The sequence below is a fragment of the Colias philodice genome, chromosome 31, assembly GCF_061535455.1.
Source record: "Colias philodice isolate Cphi_HAF_F1 chromosome 31, ilColPhil1 Martin Lab GWU primary, whole genome shotgun sequence".
Taxonomy (NCBI): Eukaryota; Metazoa; Arthropoda; class Insecta; order Lepidoptera; family Pieridae; genus Colias; species Colias philodice.
In genome coordinates, this window is record NC_143116.1 from 2,031,455 (window position 1) to 2,047,980 (window position 16,526).

At 33.6% G+C, this 16,526-nt stretch overlaps 1 protein-coding gene and 2 non-coding genes across 4 annotated transcripts in view; 1 reads left to right on the forward strand and 2 right to left on the reverse strand.

Annotated features, from left to right (window-relative positions):
• Orp8 (Oxysterol-binding protein-related protein 8) overlaps positions 1 to 16,390 on the reverse strand; it is a 56,950-nt gene extending 40,560 nt beyond the window's left edge. Inside the window, exons 1-4 of one of the 2 annotated variants that reach the window (XM_089713845.1) lie at positions 15,949 to 16,390; positions 3,619 to 4,552; positions 3,059 to 3,119; positions 1,288 to 1,394 (exon numbers count right to left, since the gene is read on the reverse strand). In XM_089713845.1, coding sequence (XP_089569971.1) covers positions 1,288 to 1,394; positions 3,059 to 3,119; positions 3,619 to 3,729 — 279 coding nt within the window. In that variant the 5' untranslated portion in view covers positions 3,730 to 4,552; positions 15,949 to 16,390. Of the gene's footprint in view, positions 1 to 1,287; positions 1,395 to 3,058; positions 3,123 to 3,618; positions 4,553 to 15,948 lie in introns of both variants that reach the window. The other variant, XM_089713844.1, reaches the window with a different exon arrangement.
• Positions 784 to 855, forward strand: TRNAC-GCA (transfer RNA cysteine (anticodon GCA)). Its single transcript has one exon. It is a non-coding gene; the product is annotated as a tRNA-Cys (tRNA).
• Positions 4,605 to 4,678, reverse strand: TRNAN-GUU (transfer RNA asparagine (anticodon GUU)). Its single transcript has one exon. It is a non-coding gene; the product is annotated as a tRNA-Asn (tRNA).
• Positions 16,391 to 16,526: the final 136 nt, after the last annotated feature.

A 16,526-nucleotide genomic window follows, 5' to 3' on the forward strand; every position in this document is an offset into this window, starting at 1 on the left:
TATTTATTTGCTTAAAATATGGTACAGAGAGATGTCAAAATATTTTTCGATTGTTCATCATGTTTTGCTTAGTCAAATGCAAATACTGTCTCAATTTAAATTACATACAATATGGAAATTAAATCATTTTGCAATTAATTGACGAATATCATTCCACAATAATTACATTTTAAGGCTATACATACAATAATTATAATAGGTAATTAACATTTTATGGTCAAAGAATTATTTCATGCTATAAAAACAATTTAAGATCAACCATGTCTTCAGTTTATTTTTATATATCTACATTAAGTGTTTGGTTTCGTATACATTTAGGAATACGGTTAAATATTTTTATTAGCATGTTAGGCCCACTTTAAGTAAGTTTATCAGGGTCTCTAGAGGGAATAATGCTCATGTTAGCTGCCCTTGTGAAATATTGGGGGTGTTTTTTTACGAAGATACAGCTCTTCAGTATGTACATCATACATGGAAGTCAGAGTCAGAACGTTTAATTTTCGAAATAGTGGCCGACAGCTTTCTAACGGCCCAACCCCGCAAATAGCTCTAATACATTTTTTTTGAGCCAGGAATGCTCTGTTATATAAAATTAACACCCACACTTAAAACCATGTTAGATAATCCATTTATCGAAGTAGGCTATATATTCACGCTAAGACCAATAGGAGCGGAACAATGCGGGTAAAACCGCGGGGCACAGCAAGATATAATATAAAAACTATGAATTTATTTAATCAAGTAAAAAGAATATACTACATTATTTCAACATATCCTTCAAGTGGGGATATAGCTCAGTGGTAGAGCATTCGACTGCAGATCGAGAGGTCCCCGGTTCAAACCCGGGTGTCCCCTGTATAACAACTTTTTTTTCTTATTTTTATTTTTGTTAAAACAATAATAATGCTTTTCACTGCAAATTAAGTCTAACATTTAAAATTGCATTAATATTTTTTTCTCATGAGGTTATTTTTATTAAGTACTTCAAAAGTTATAGAAATGAACTGAAATGACTTATCACTACATACCTAGTATAAAAACAAAGTCGCTTTCGCTGTCCCTATATCCCTATGTATGCAAATCTTTAAAACTACTCAACGGATTTTGATGCGGTTTGTTTAATTGAAAGATAAAAACTTTAAGGGAAAAAACTTATCCTATGTTTTTTCGCAGGCTCAAGCTATTTCTGTACCAAATATCATCGAAATCGGTGAAGCAGTTTTTGCATGAAGGAGTAACAAACATACATACAATCTTTCGCATTTATAATATTAATAGGACACATACCTTATCAGAAGAAGTGCCGTCCGGGGGCTGCGCCCTGCTGTCTCCAGACGCGGGGGTCGATAGCGGAGCCCCGGGCGAGCGGGGCGGGGGCGTGAGAGTTGGCTCTCCTGGAAATATTATATATTTCTTTTTGTTTAGAGCTTAAAATAAAAATCAAGAAATTACACATATTATGTTATTACAAGATGTGTGTACATATCACTTATTTTTGCGTTGAACAAAATACAACATTTGGGCAAGTTATAGTCCGCCAGATGGTTGGTATACAAAAAATAAAAAAGTGCTTATTTAAAATCACAAATATGTGTTCTCCAATATAATATTTTATGTTAGAATATATTGAAATTTTAGACTATAGAGTACTTAGGAACATACAAATACAATAAAGGATTGCATTTAGATTTGTGTGAAAGAAAAATTTTAGGCGCACTGCAAGACTTTCTATGTAGAAAAGTTTATCTTTAACGGCCTTACTAATAAAAAGTTAAACAATTGATAAAGTTCTACCATTTTCTACCATATCTGTGTCCTGCTCTTGCTCACATGAAACGTCAATCAAAAAAACAAGACAGGTTATTGCAATAACTAATCCATTGCAAAGCGAATGGGTAACATTTTATTAGTAAGACCGTAAGTTAATCTTAATCACTACATAGTATAAAACAAAGTCGCTTTCCCTGTCCCTATGTCCCTTTGTACGCTTAAATCTTTGAAACTACGCAACGGATTTTGATGCGGTTTTTTTTAATAGATAGAGTGATTCAAGAGGAAGGTTTATATGTATAATTACATCCATTAAATAGTGGAAAAGTACTGTTATTTTTGAGGTTTCTAATGTGATGTCGTAAAAAAATTACATTTTTTTCCGCATAAATTGCAAACGCAGGCTGAACCCTACGAGTTTTATCAAAATAATGTACCAAGTATTATACACATTGAAAAGGTCTACAGAAAAGTCCGCGATGGTATATGTCTATCTCTTATGGATAACCCACAATAACATTTTTTTGTCATTTACTTTTTACGACAAATAATAGCTAATTTTCGAAGCGATTTTCACCAATACAGCATTAATCCAATACCTTGAATACATTGTTCATTTAATATAGATCTATATGGCCCTTTACACCGTATGATTTAAGTGAATATTTTCGAAGATATTACAGATTTAAAAATTGCGGGACGTAGCGTTTGCGGCGGTACCGGCCGGCCGCCCGGCTATATATTTTATACCCGTGCGAAGCCGGAGCGGGCCGCTATGTTTTTATATACAACGTTCACAGTTTTTCTGTAGTGTATTTAGTATCAGCATTGCACCCGTACGAAGCCGGGGCGGGTCGCTAGTACTATTATAAAGGCGAAAGTTTGTATGGATGTATGGATGTATGGATGTTTGTTACTCTTTCACGTAAAAACTAATGAACCGATTACAATAAAATTTAGCACACATATAGAGGGTAACTTGGATTAACACATAGGATAGGTTTTATCCCGGAAATCCCACGGGAACGGGAACTATGCGGTTTTTCCTTTGAAAACGCGGGCGAAGCCGCGGGCGGAAATCTAGTATTTATATACATTATAATATTTATTATTTTTGGTAGGGAACATACTTATTTGATAAGTGGACTAATCGAAACTTCAATTATTTATAAATAAATAATAAGTACTTAAATTAAGGTATATTACACAATTTTTAAAATAGGACCAGCAGTTCCTGAGTTTAACACGATCAAACAAACAAATAATATTATTTTAAAGAATAAATTACCGTATGTAGGCGGCGACGAAGGCGCAGAACTTGAGAGTACGACACTTAAGGGCTGATGAGTCTTCTGAAACATGTGGAAAAGTAAATTTGTATTGTATTAAATAAAATAAACGCTATCTGGGGCCGTATTATATGACGATCTTATTTCCAGACAGTTTACGCTGTGAATTGAACTGACTGGCAAATTCATATTACGATTGAAATAACCATGGCTGGTTGTTGCGACTATAATATGAATTTGCCAGTCAGTTCAATTAACGGCGTAAACTGTCTGGTAATAAGATGTCATAAATCATAATACAGCCCCAGGACTAGGATTAAGTAGTCATATTGGTTTTTAGTTTTTACCAATTAATTATTGTTTAAAACTTTTGGAACTTTTTATTTGCTACTTCAATTATTTGGCAAAATGATCTAGACAATATTCCGGATCGAATGAGCTAAACCACATAATTTTATCAGAATTATGTTGAATTAACACCTTTTTAAGCTTCAAGACTAGGATAGTAGCAAACATAATATATTACAGAAATAGTACGTATGTATGCACATAACATTACCTTTAGATAATTCGGCGTCGACGTATGAAACGGCGGGTACTCCGGCGGTCGGACCGCGGGCGACGCGGGCGCGGCTGGCGTCGTCGGCTCGACGGCTGGCGAGGAACTCATTTTATTGCCGTTCACACCATCGTTGCAAGGGAACGGGATAACGGAATCGAAGTTACCGGGATAATTGAATCGGAGTTGCGGGGATAACGGAAACGAAGCTATCGGGATAACGGAAACGAAGTTACCGGGATAACAGAAACGAAGCTATCGAGATAACGGAAACGAAACTATCGGGATAACGCAATCGAAGTTACCGGGATAACAGAAACGAAGTAACGGGGATAACGGCAACCGTGTCAGACGTTCCGTTGCGATGGTAAATATCGTATAACGTTTATGGCACGCGATTTTGATTACTAAATACGAATCGATCAAAAATAAAGCTAAATATATAGCTTAGAGTTAGAAAAACTATATGTATATTTACTCTATATGTAAACGTTAAGCTAATTTATTGCTTTTATTTAGTAAATTGTTTTAAATTTAATTCAATAAATATTTATTACTAGATAACTTTGTGTGCTTAAAAATATAGTGGTGCAATTTTTTTTATTTTATTTATTTATAGATAATCATGAAAATTTTTATAATCTATAAGGGTACAAAACTCTATACTTATCGTACATCTACAAAACAGTAGATAATATAATAATTTTTTAAAAGCGCGTGAACTGTGTTCATAGACAAAAAATATTTATTTTTATTTATTTTTTATCACTGGCAAAGACACTGGGTTCGAAATTCCTAATGTATGGAATGAATAAATGGAATATTACTATGATAATTATTATTGTATTTAAAATTAATTGGCAGTGTTTTATAATTATTTACAGGAATGTCGCTAGGAAATATGGTAAGGAAATGGGAATGAAAAGGGTGTGTCCTGAAAAATATAAAAAATAAATTTTAATAAAAAATAATATTAAAAAAAATTTCGCCCCCGGGTGGGCTCGAACCACCAACCTTTCGGTTAACAGCCGAACGCGCTAGCCAATTGCGCCACGGAGGCGATGGCTACCATGGCGAAATTATCGACCTATTTCTTTTTACAATAATTGATACCTACATAGAACACAATATGTATATTATACATAGTATTTTATTTTCCTACATTGTTATAGGTCATGTTAATTACATAATATTTATTAAGCCTTTTATATCTATTGAGATTAATAAACCTAGTTGCCTCTATTAGAATATATAACACAAAAAAATCTATTGATTCAGAATTTTTTTGATAGCAAAAGAAAATATAGCCTGTCGAGTTTATCCTTTACACAAAAAAAAAAAAACTTATCCTCCAAGATATAAGAATAGCGCAAAGATTTAGATATAGAGCACATGGAAAAAACGACACAGATAATAAAACATCTTTAAAAAAAAGGTAAAAAATGAATATTTTTAACAAAAATAATGGATAAAATTTAATTGGCACCAAAAAGGGCTTTCAAATAATCATCAGTAGTTCTGACGTATCAAACTCAAAAAATACAGTCAAATTGAAAAAAAAAATCACTTTTTCTCAAGTCGGTTAAAATATTCTTACGAAACGAAATAGGCATTGTTAACGATAGTAATTGAATTCCTTCGTTAATTAACATTGCCCTGAAAACGTGATTATTTTTCGGGGTCAAACTGGGGCGTAATTATTCGTTTTTTCCTGTATAAAACATTGGAATTTAATAGGCAAGTTATCTAAGATACGGTCTAGGTTACTGCTAGGTTCTACTTTAGTTAGTTCGTAACGATCAACTTTGAAATAAACACTAGCTGTGACCCGCGGTTTCACCCGCATTGCTCCGCTCCTATTGGTCTTAGCTTGATGATATACCTATAGCCTTCTTCGATAAATGGGCTATCTAACACTGAAAGATATTTTCAAATCAGACCCGTAGTTCCTGAGATTAGCGCTTTTTAAGCAAACAAACAAACAAATTCTTATCTCTATAATATTAGTCTAGAATACAAATACAAAAATATGTATGGGATAATAGGTATTAGATTCGTTGTTATTGTTATATTTCAGTCAATTTATGTATTTGAAAATTACTATAAAAGATGAGAGAAGAAGTAGATAGACACTTTTGCGACAAAAACATGCTTTTACTTTTCTTATCAAAGCCATCAATTAAGATATTATAAAACTTAAAGATTTAGGGCCGATTTTTCAATGCTTGGATAAAACTTATCCGTCCAATAAAGTATTACACGATAATATTAAAATTTCACGTAAACTGTCAAATTCGGGCAATTAGAATACGTTTTTAAAATGGTAGTTTTATACATTATTCGACGAATAAGTTTTATCCAAGCATTGAAAAATCGGCCCTTAAAATAATTAAAATAATTTAAAGTTTATTCTTTTTCAGGCAGGTTTTTATCTATATCAATCATATTGTATATGCTTAAAAAAACCTAACCTTTTGCTTAAATAATCATATTATATGGCATATGCTTTTTAACCACGGTACGATCATACCAACAGCAGGAAAGTTAGTCACAAACAACAAAAAAAAATTCTAAAAATTCCAGCTCTGTACGCAGATATCTAGATATGTAGTACATACCTAACAGATAAGGGTCTGTTAGTTGATAAGCTTATCAGAGACTAACTGTATGATTGATTATCTGTAACGCTACGCCAAATATTCTCTTAATAAAAACTATAATTTTTGCACTCGAAATAACGTATCTACCAAAAGGACAAACAGGGCATTACCATGATGTCTTATAGCCGTATTAAATCCAGTGTGGGAAAGAGATAACGCTAGTTGATCTATATAGGGTGTAATCGTTCGTGTGCACAGGCGATTATTCCGTAACTATTGAAGATATCAAAAAACTTTAAAGTGATATCGAAAGTATAGTAAGGTTAAGTACTTTTACATTACACCCTGTATAGCGCTGTCATTATTCCACACTGTAGGTAAATAATACTGCTTTAAAACATTTAGGGTACGCAGTAATAATTTGTTAAAAGTTGTGTTTTTTGAAGTGAAACTTCTGTATCGGGGTTGGAAAAAAATGTAGTGTAACATTTTTTCGTTACGCGTGACATTTTTCCGTTACGCGCCATCTTTTTCTTATCCCTATATTCAAACGGATAGGCCTTTCACTCTCAAATATAAAACAGATGATATCTCGATCGCTCGACTTCACGAGTCAGGCAATTACCTGACTTACGTATTGCCATTCTGGATCGTCTATTTACCTTAAAATCTTAGTTCTCAACCAGTATGCCTAATATCTATAATCTATCGAAATTCGACTCAATATAAGGCCTCTCTCCCGCGCTCCACTGCCCGTATCGCGATGGCACACACTCGACAAGCCCGCATTGTGCTGCGGGAACACGGTGTGTGTAGCCGAGCGGTGCGGGGACACCACACTCTCATATACATACGAGAGGACCATTTACCTACATATTTATTTGATATGTATAATAATGTTCTATTACGATTAAGATAGCCTATCTGTAACTGAACAATGTTATATTTTTAGCACAACAAGAAATATGTTTAAACAAGGATTAAACCTAATCTTTATGTCTCGAACATATGATTAAATATTTCTTCAAGCTGTCATGCATAACTCTAATTCTTATCATAATCGAAAAAATGATGTATGTTAGATATGTTAGAGACGTCTCGTCTGGACTCTGGACTATGGACTTTGGACCATCTAAATTCTAAACTATCCAATATTATAATAAAAAGCGAATTATTGTTTGTTTATTTGTTACAGACTACGCTTTACCTCAAAAAGTACATCTTTACCGAGAAACACGTCTTTATTTCTCCTTCATCCCGAGTGATCCCACGCGAAGCCGGGTCAAATGGCTAGTCTTGTATATTTAGTATTATCTAGCTATCTAGCTAGTATGATTGTGCGCGTCGTTATAATTTCTGTGACGTCACCCTAAATTCAAAATGGCGACACTAAAGCGCAATTTTTTTACTTTGATTTTTCGTTATCAAGTTTTAATTTTTCTGCTTATTTGTTTTGTTTTTTTTCTTGTATTTTGGTGCACAACGTAGATGTGGTGACTAATCAATTACTTAACTAACTAGTTATTTATTTAAATTTAAGCATTTTAAAAATATACCACAGTGTCACTGTATATCATAAATACAATAATACTTACCTAGAAAAACCAAAACTTCTCCGCGTCCTGATATTTACACCATTTTTTTTTTATTTTAGAGTTCATAATAATTAAAAAAATAAATAAACCATTGAATTCACTCAAAAAATATGTGATAGACTAGAATTTCATCATTTCATTTTCATTCATCAATCATTTTTAAGCTATTGCATAGCTTCTATCGCGGGCCTTGAGCGCGGGGACCGAATCCAGAAATTCCGTAACGAAAAAACCTCTCGCTCCCCACTACCACGGGGACGGGCACGGAGGTGTGGCTTGAAGGCATAGCATGCAATAGCTTTACCGCGGCAGTCCCCGAGTGACACACGTCTTTTTTTTTTCAAAAGTAGAATTAAATTCCTGGTTTTCCTTTTTATCGCTTCATATTTGCAAAAGGAACAAAGACGAAAATTTAATTGAATACATATTAAAAGGGCTGACATTTTACAATTATGTATATTAAATTATTAAAATCAACCAATCTTTAACTAAAAAAAATCTTCTCTTATGAAATTTTCTCTTATACAGAAAATAAGTAAATTCTTCATATATTTTTCATCCAACCATGATACTTAACTCGGCCATCGAACAATTACCTTTGATAGATACTAATTAATTCCTCAGTATAGTTAGTTTAGAAACCTAGGCATGCTAATATAGTTCTAATCAACAACTGAAACGCTTCCGTATATTGGAAAACGAACAAATTTGTGAATTATTTATTAATTATTCACGTTAATAGCATTTTTAAGTTGTTTAAATACTAGCTGGGCCCCGCGGTTTTACCCGCGTGGCTCCGCTCCTGTTAGTCTTAGCGTGATGATATATAGCCTATAGCCTTCCTCGATAAATGGGCTATCTAACACCGAAATAATTTTTAAAACGGACCAGTTAGTACGGGAGCCAGGAACAGATTTTATGACCAAGTTCCTCTCAAGCGGTAATTAGTAAAATGCATCAAAGTATAGTATTATGAAGCCTCGTGAACGTCAGCTGGAGCTCGGTTGGGGGGAAGAGCGGTTGTAGCCTCCCGTATCAGCTGACGGTTTTTCCACCAAGATACAGCCAGCTGACATATATATTTATCCACAGTTACATATAAGCTATCATCAGGTAAATTTTTGTTTGAGAGGAAATAACGGAAAATAAATTTTTCCTTAAATTTAACTTTCATGTTCGAGACACCAGCTGACGTATAATACACCATGTTGTAACCAGCTGACTATTTTTTTTCGTTGAGATATTGGGTTAGCTACAATTTGACAAATTTTTAGCTGAGAGGAAATGAATGAATGAATGTATTTTTTTTCCTATGTGCGTGGGAGGCTACAACCGCTCACCCCCCCAACCGAGCGCCAGCTGACGTTCACGAGGCTTTATAATACTATACTCTGATGCTTCTGACGAATTATCTCTTGAGAGGAAATAATGAACCCAATTTGCACCTGGCTCCCTAACCAAGTAGTGCCTGAGATTAGCGCGTCCAAACAGCAGCCTGATTTTTTTATTCTACTAACGGACTCCTGTAGACTCGGTTTTGACCCACTTTAAACGGACGAATTCAATTCAAACTTGTACACTTACCAGTGACAATAGTTTCTTATCATACTACATATTTTATTAATATTTATTAATACAAATGTGTATTTGAAATAATGAAGAAAAAAAAATGCGCGCGAGGCAGAATTCTAACACATCTTGCCATGGACACTAACACCTAAAGACCAAGTGATAAAAATGAATCATAAAGATTTTAAACACCAAGTCGCGTAGACAGGTATATAAATAAAATCGAAGTCTATCCTTATCCTAGTTGGTAGTTTATCAACAAATAGTGGTTGATTACTTAAAGTTTGCCACACAGGGATCAAATCAAACGCAAACTCGATCCCTGAGGTAAAACAAAATACCACAACCAAATTTTCAGAATACGTATTCGATAAAATTCACAACTTTTTCTAGTCTCTAACTCGAAACTAAATTTATTCTTTCTTATATAATTATATTTATATGGATTCGTCAAATTGTAAAGCTTAACTTCTCTTGGTTCAACATGCGTCTTCGCTCATGTGTGGGTAACACATGTTAAAAAAAATGGTTGCCTGTAAAGTCGGTTTTACGGGCGAAGATTTTACGTGACAACGTCTTTTTCTCGATCATAGTTGAGTGGGAGAGAGACGCAAGGCATTCGTCGGGCCTCTCTCTCGTTCGGTGACTCATCGTAACGTTACCGAGCGTTACACTTTTTCATAATGGTCCAAGATCCCAGAGCGATAAGACATAACTTATTTTCTAAAAGATGAAACTTTAAGTTCTCAGTAGTGTCTCATGTACTTTGTATACCTGCGTGTTTGTGAAGTTTGCCCAGTGACACCTGGGCAGGTACCAGGTGAGAAAGGTGACTAAAAATAAGAGTTACTTTACTTAAATTTAGATGGCTGATTTTTAGATATATTTTATAGAATATCATTCTCAAATGGTATCGCAAGTATCAGACACTTTTCATGGACCAAAACTTTTGTCAGACGCTTTAAAGCTCCACCAAAAATAAATAAACTTTACTTATTTTTTAATGTCTGATTTTTTAATATGTTATCAACATAACTATTACAAAATTATATTTAATCAGTCAGACAAATTGGAATGACCAAAAATCCACTAAATACAAAAAATATTCGGCCGTGAGTACGAACGCGAGAGCACTATGCGCATGCGTGTCAGAGCGAAGAATGTAAATACATATTCCAAAAAGTACTTACTGCTTTCGATAAAATATTTCTGCATCTCTTTTCAAATAAATAGTCCATTGAAAAGTTACATTTGGGGTTGTGTTTTTTAGAGGACACAATTTTATTTTTGTGATATGTAGGGGGGGTCAGTGTGAAGCTAAAACCAAGTTTGTGGGGTCGCCACCCTTGTCCCACGGCCGCCATCTTGAAAATAGCGGCTGAAATGGTTTTTACGATATATCTCTTAAACTATTTATCTGATAAAAAATAATTGTCAACAATATTTGTTGCAAATTAAATTTTCTTCAACTTTGGTCTAGTAACTTTTTGTCATAGAATTATAAATAAAAAAGTTACGAGTCTATTTAATTATTATTTCTAAATAAAAAAGTTATAAGCGAAAATGTTCAAAAATTAGAGATATTTATATTTTTCGATAACGTTTCGTAACTTTCGTAACTTTTTGTCGTAGACCTCGAGGTCTAGAGAGGAAAGAAAAATAGTACTCACTTCGGAGCGCTGTTAAACCTTAGCTATTTACTCAATCAAAAAATGTTGTATATAAAAGTTGTTCCTCGAAAAATAATCTACAAAAATGGTCTGATATAATTTCTTCGTAAACTGAAAAAAAAAAGTTTTATTGAAAAATATAAATATCTCTAATTTCTGAACATTTTCTCTTATAACTTTTTTATTTATAATTCTACGACAAAAAGCTACTAGACCAAAGTTGAAGAAAATTTTATTTGCAACAAATATTGTTGACAATTATTTTTTATCAGATAAATAGTTTAAGAGATATATCGTAAAAACCATTTCAGCCGCTATTTTCAAGATGGCGGCCGTGGGACAAGGGTGGCGACCCCACAAACTTGGTTTTAGCTTCACACTGACCCCCCCCTACACATCACAAAAATAAAATTGCGTCCTCTAAAAAACGCAACCCCAAATGTAACTTTTCAATGGACTATTTATTTGAAAAGAGATGCAGAAATATTTTATCGAAAGCAGTAAGTACTTTTTGGAATATGTATTTACATTCTTCGCTCTGACACGCATGCGCATAGTGCTCTCGCGTTCGTACTCACGGCCGAATATTTTTTGTGTTTAGTAGATTTTTGGTCATTTCAATTTGTCTGACTGATTAAATATAATTTTGTAATAGTTATGTTGATAACATATTAAAAAATCAGACATTAAAAAATAAGTAAAGTTTATTTATTTTTGGTAGAGCTTTAAAGCGTCTGACAAAAGTTTTGGTCCATGAAAAGTGTCTGATACTTGCGATACCATTTGAGAATGATATTCTATAAAATATATCTAAAAATCAGCCATCTAAATTTAAGTAAAGTAACTCTTATTTTTAGTCACCTTTCTCACCTGGTACCTGCCCAGGTGTCACTGGGCAAACTTCACAAACACGCAGGTATACAAAGTACATGAGACACTACTGAGTACTTAAAGTTTCATCTTTTAGAAAATAAGTTATGTCTTATCGCTCTGGGATCTTACTCTATAAGTGACTCCCAGTCGCAACCTAATTTAAGACGTTGTCACGTCAATAAGCCTATGCCACCTATGCACTAATACAGACAATTTTTTTTATATAGTTTTCCAACTTCACTTTTCTGTACAAGTTGCCTGGAAGAGACCGCTGTATTAGCGATAAGGCCGCCTTTTGTGCGTAATTGTATTGTTTGTGTCCTTCGGTATTATTTTTGTTATTGTGTAAATAAAGTATTTTCATTTATTCTTTCACTAGCTTTCCGCGGCTTCGCCCACGCTTTCAAAGAAAAACCCGTTCCCGTAGGATTTCCGGGTTAAAACCTATCCTATGTCCTTTCTCGGGTATCAAAATATCTCTATACCAAATTTCATGCAAATTGGTTCAGTAGTTAAGGCGTGATTGAGTAACAGACAGACAGACAGAGTTACTTTCGCATTTATAATATTAGTATGGATTAATTCATACATTCAAGTGCAAATCTAGGATTATAATTTTTTTTCTATCCATTAGTCCTCGACTTACAAGCTACAATGGTCAACGTTCGAAAAAATAATTTATTTCGATAATCAAGAACTTTTATTAAGTGTAATAATAATAATAAAATTGTATATTGCCTGTGTTCTGTGATAATAAATTATAGTAAGTACACAAACCAATCATAAGTAAAAAAGTGTAAATAGGTTATTAGCGCTCCGGGAGTGGCACGTCGAAATGTGGTCAATTAGCCATATTTTACTTCAATTGTCTCTTTTTCGCTTACAATAATTGAATCATACCATCTCACTTTGACGTCTAACCGTGTGTGTGTTTAGTGTGTCGTTTTTGAAGATCGAATGTTGTTGGTAACCTATCTACAGTCTACACCTTCTACTTGTAATATCAATGACAAAAACGGATTATAAAATATATTATAAAATTCCGGGATAAAACCTATCCTATTTCCCGGGGTAAAAAGTAGCCTATGTCCTTTCTCGGGTATCAAAATATCTCTATATACCAAATTTCATGCAAATTGGTTCAGTAGTTAAGGCGTGATTGAGTAACAGACAGACAGTTACTTTCGCATTTATAATATGTAATATTAATTAATAAGTATGGATTTTATTAACGATTTTGACAATGTGCATGTGTTATGACGTCATCAGAGAAGAATCTAGAACAAATAATCGTATGTCGGAACTTTAAATATATTTCGAATAGCTCTATATATAAACTAGATACATATTCAATGATGTAAATATTTTCCTTTGTTTGTAAATAAGTACTGTTGTCGTTAGATAAACGTGGCAGCGTGCCAAAGCTAGTTAACTACATAAAAGATTTTCATGGCAATAATATTTAGAATAGAATATACCCTCTTTTATCTGAGACAGTATGGAGAATATTCCGAGCGTACCGTCAGCAACGAAGACCTTGTTAAAAACGTAAACATACGTAATTTATAGTACACTAGCTAACCGCCCGCGGCTTCGCTCGCTTTGTTCAAAATTTGACAAATTATACACTAAAACCTTCCTCTTGATTCACTATCTGTTAAAAAAACCGCTTCAAAATCCGTTACGTATTTACAGACAGACAAAAAGCGACAGCGACTAGTTTTATACTATGTAACCGACTTCAAAATAGGTTATCAAATCGCCTCAGAATAATTTTGCAATGGATACTATAATTTGCAGACAGTACACAAAAAAGATGTGTGTATCTTTGTTGATTTCTAAAAAACAAACTAAATTTAGACATTGTTCCATCCAGCTTCATATACCAATGCCCTTTCATATCTATAGGACACTCATGAATACATACTCATACGTATATATAGATAAATATGATACAAATAAATTGTTAAATATAGGTCACATAATCTGAAAACATTCCCATGTTCCAATTATACAAAACTATAATGGGCCCTCTTCACAATGGGCAACAATGGTCAAGTAGAGGCAAGCACAATAGTGTAGTACGCCAAATGTCTATGATCGGCCCATTGCAGATGTTTATTCATAATCGCCGTAATGACGGCAAACATCGACGGCCATTTGTTGGGCCAACACTGCCCATTGTGAAGAGGGCCCATGATATACAAAATAATAAATAAACAGTTCATTCAAACTCATATGCAATAATAAACAAATTACGTACTAGCTTTCCGCCCGCGGCTTCGCCGTTTTAAAGATTTAAGCATACATAGCAACATAGGGGTGGAGAAAGCGACTTTGTTTTATACTATGTAGTGATAGTATACCTATATGATTTACTCTACAGACTAAATATACAAATAGATTGTCTGTGTGTCTGTATCTAGGCCAGCACCCTAAGGTTGTCACCATGACAGTATTCAATCAACTATAAAAGTATTGAGAATTCAATGAATTGTAAAAGCCTTGATTGTTTTAAGTTGAACCTTTTGGATGATAAACCCAATGATATTACAAGTAAAAAGCTGTAAAAAGGGTATTAGCGCTCCAAGATTGGCAGTAGACATGAGGCTAATAAGCCACATTTCGTTCTAATCTCAGGAAGTAATAGAATCCGCATACGGTGAAACTTTGGAACGATTTGCCACCTGCGGTGTTCCCAAACAACTACGACATTGGGGCCTTCAAGAAAAGAGCTTATTTGTCCATAAAAGGCCAGCAAAGCACCTGTAACACTTCTAGTGTTACAAGTGTTTATGGCGGGCGGTGGTGACCACTTAACATCACGTGGCCCACCTGCGCCTTTGCTTGCTCTGACATAAAAAAAAGTACTGGTCCGATTTGAAAAATTCTTTCGGTATAAGCCAATTTATCGAGGAAGGCTGTATATCATCACGATAAGACCAACAGGAGCGAGCAATGTGGGTAAAACCGCGGCCACAGCTAGTAGATAAGCGAGTGTAATACGATTGGTTTTAATCCTAGTTTGGAAATTAATGAATTCATTTCCCAGTGCAAATAATCTTTATCTACACTAATATTATAAAGAGGAAATTAGATTTTTTGTACAAGTAATTAATAATAATTAATAAATATATTTTAATAAACTCAAAACTATTGAACAATAAATGAAAATACTTGTGCCAGTGGATTGACATTGCTCACAAAAGATAGATAAATTTATAATCAAAATCATCACAATATTGGGAAACTCTATTCTTGATTTCAGTAAATAATATTTAACCGACTTCAAAAAAAAGGAGGAGGTTATCAATTCGGCCGGTATGTTTTTTTTTTTTTTTTATGTATGTACACCGATTGCTCCGAGGTTTCTGAACCGATTTACGTGATTCTTTTTTTGTTCGATGCGGGATGGTGTCGAATTGGTCCCATAAAAATTTTATTCGGATAGGCCCAGTAGTTTTTATTTTATGAGCATTTTTGTCTGTAATTGTGAATGTTGCAAGTGCAAGTTTGAAGTCGGTTGTTTTTAACGCAGTTATCACTTGTTTAGATATGAAAACAATGGACAATGGCCAAAATAATAAATTTAAATAAAGATAACAAGAAAAATAACTTCAAGAAATAATCACCAAATAAATTACCAATTTAAAAAATTCTAATCACCTATTGTTTTCAATTGCGAATTCCCTGTTACAAATAATTATGTTATTTAAAAATTACAAATCAAAAAGTACAGGAACCTAAGGCAATATAAACAAAAATTTAAAATAGACATCATCTTCATAGATTTTACATATTATGCCTTAAAAGTATCTAGCTAGAATCCTATTAGAGTCTCGCCTACTGACCTAATACATATAATTAGATTAAAAATATTCTCAATATCTTAAAAATACATTAATCCTTATTACAAGATAAATCGCGATACGCAACCCTTTTTTTGTTGACGAATTTTTTTTTTGTAAATAGAACATGGTGATTTTTTTTTTATTAATGCAAAGAGTATTATTGCATACATACCAAAGCTCTCACAGCCAATATCATCGGTAGACAGTTTCTTCATCAAATGATCTTTTTTACATGCACTCGGAAATTTGCTAAACCGGCAAACATTGCTAAACACATAACTATTTACTACCGCTAAGGTCACTTTATTACAAAACTTTTTTACTAATTTTGAATATTACGATTGTCGCACGAATACAGGAAACGACGCAAACAACTCTAAATAATATAATTTAGGGGCTATAATATTATACAGATATAGTTCAAGGATCAGCGACTTAGTTAATTTAAAAAAGCGACGGCACCGACACACTTAACGCACAAATATTAATTTATTGGTATTATTGTCCACGGTTTGGCGCTAGAACGGATTGTTTCGCGAGGAAACCGAGTGTTTTTTAATTATTTTATGCTTCGAAGCACAAAAATCTCCTTTCCTGACGTGCGACATGCGTGAATCCAGTGTTGCCAAAATCCAAATTGAGTTTTTTTTTTTACTTAATTTGACACAAAAACCTATTACAATATGAGAAATAAAATATTATTTTGTTTTATTCAACAATAAAATTATGAGATATCATTATTAACATACA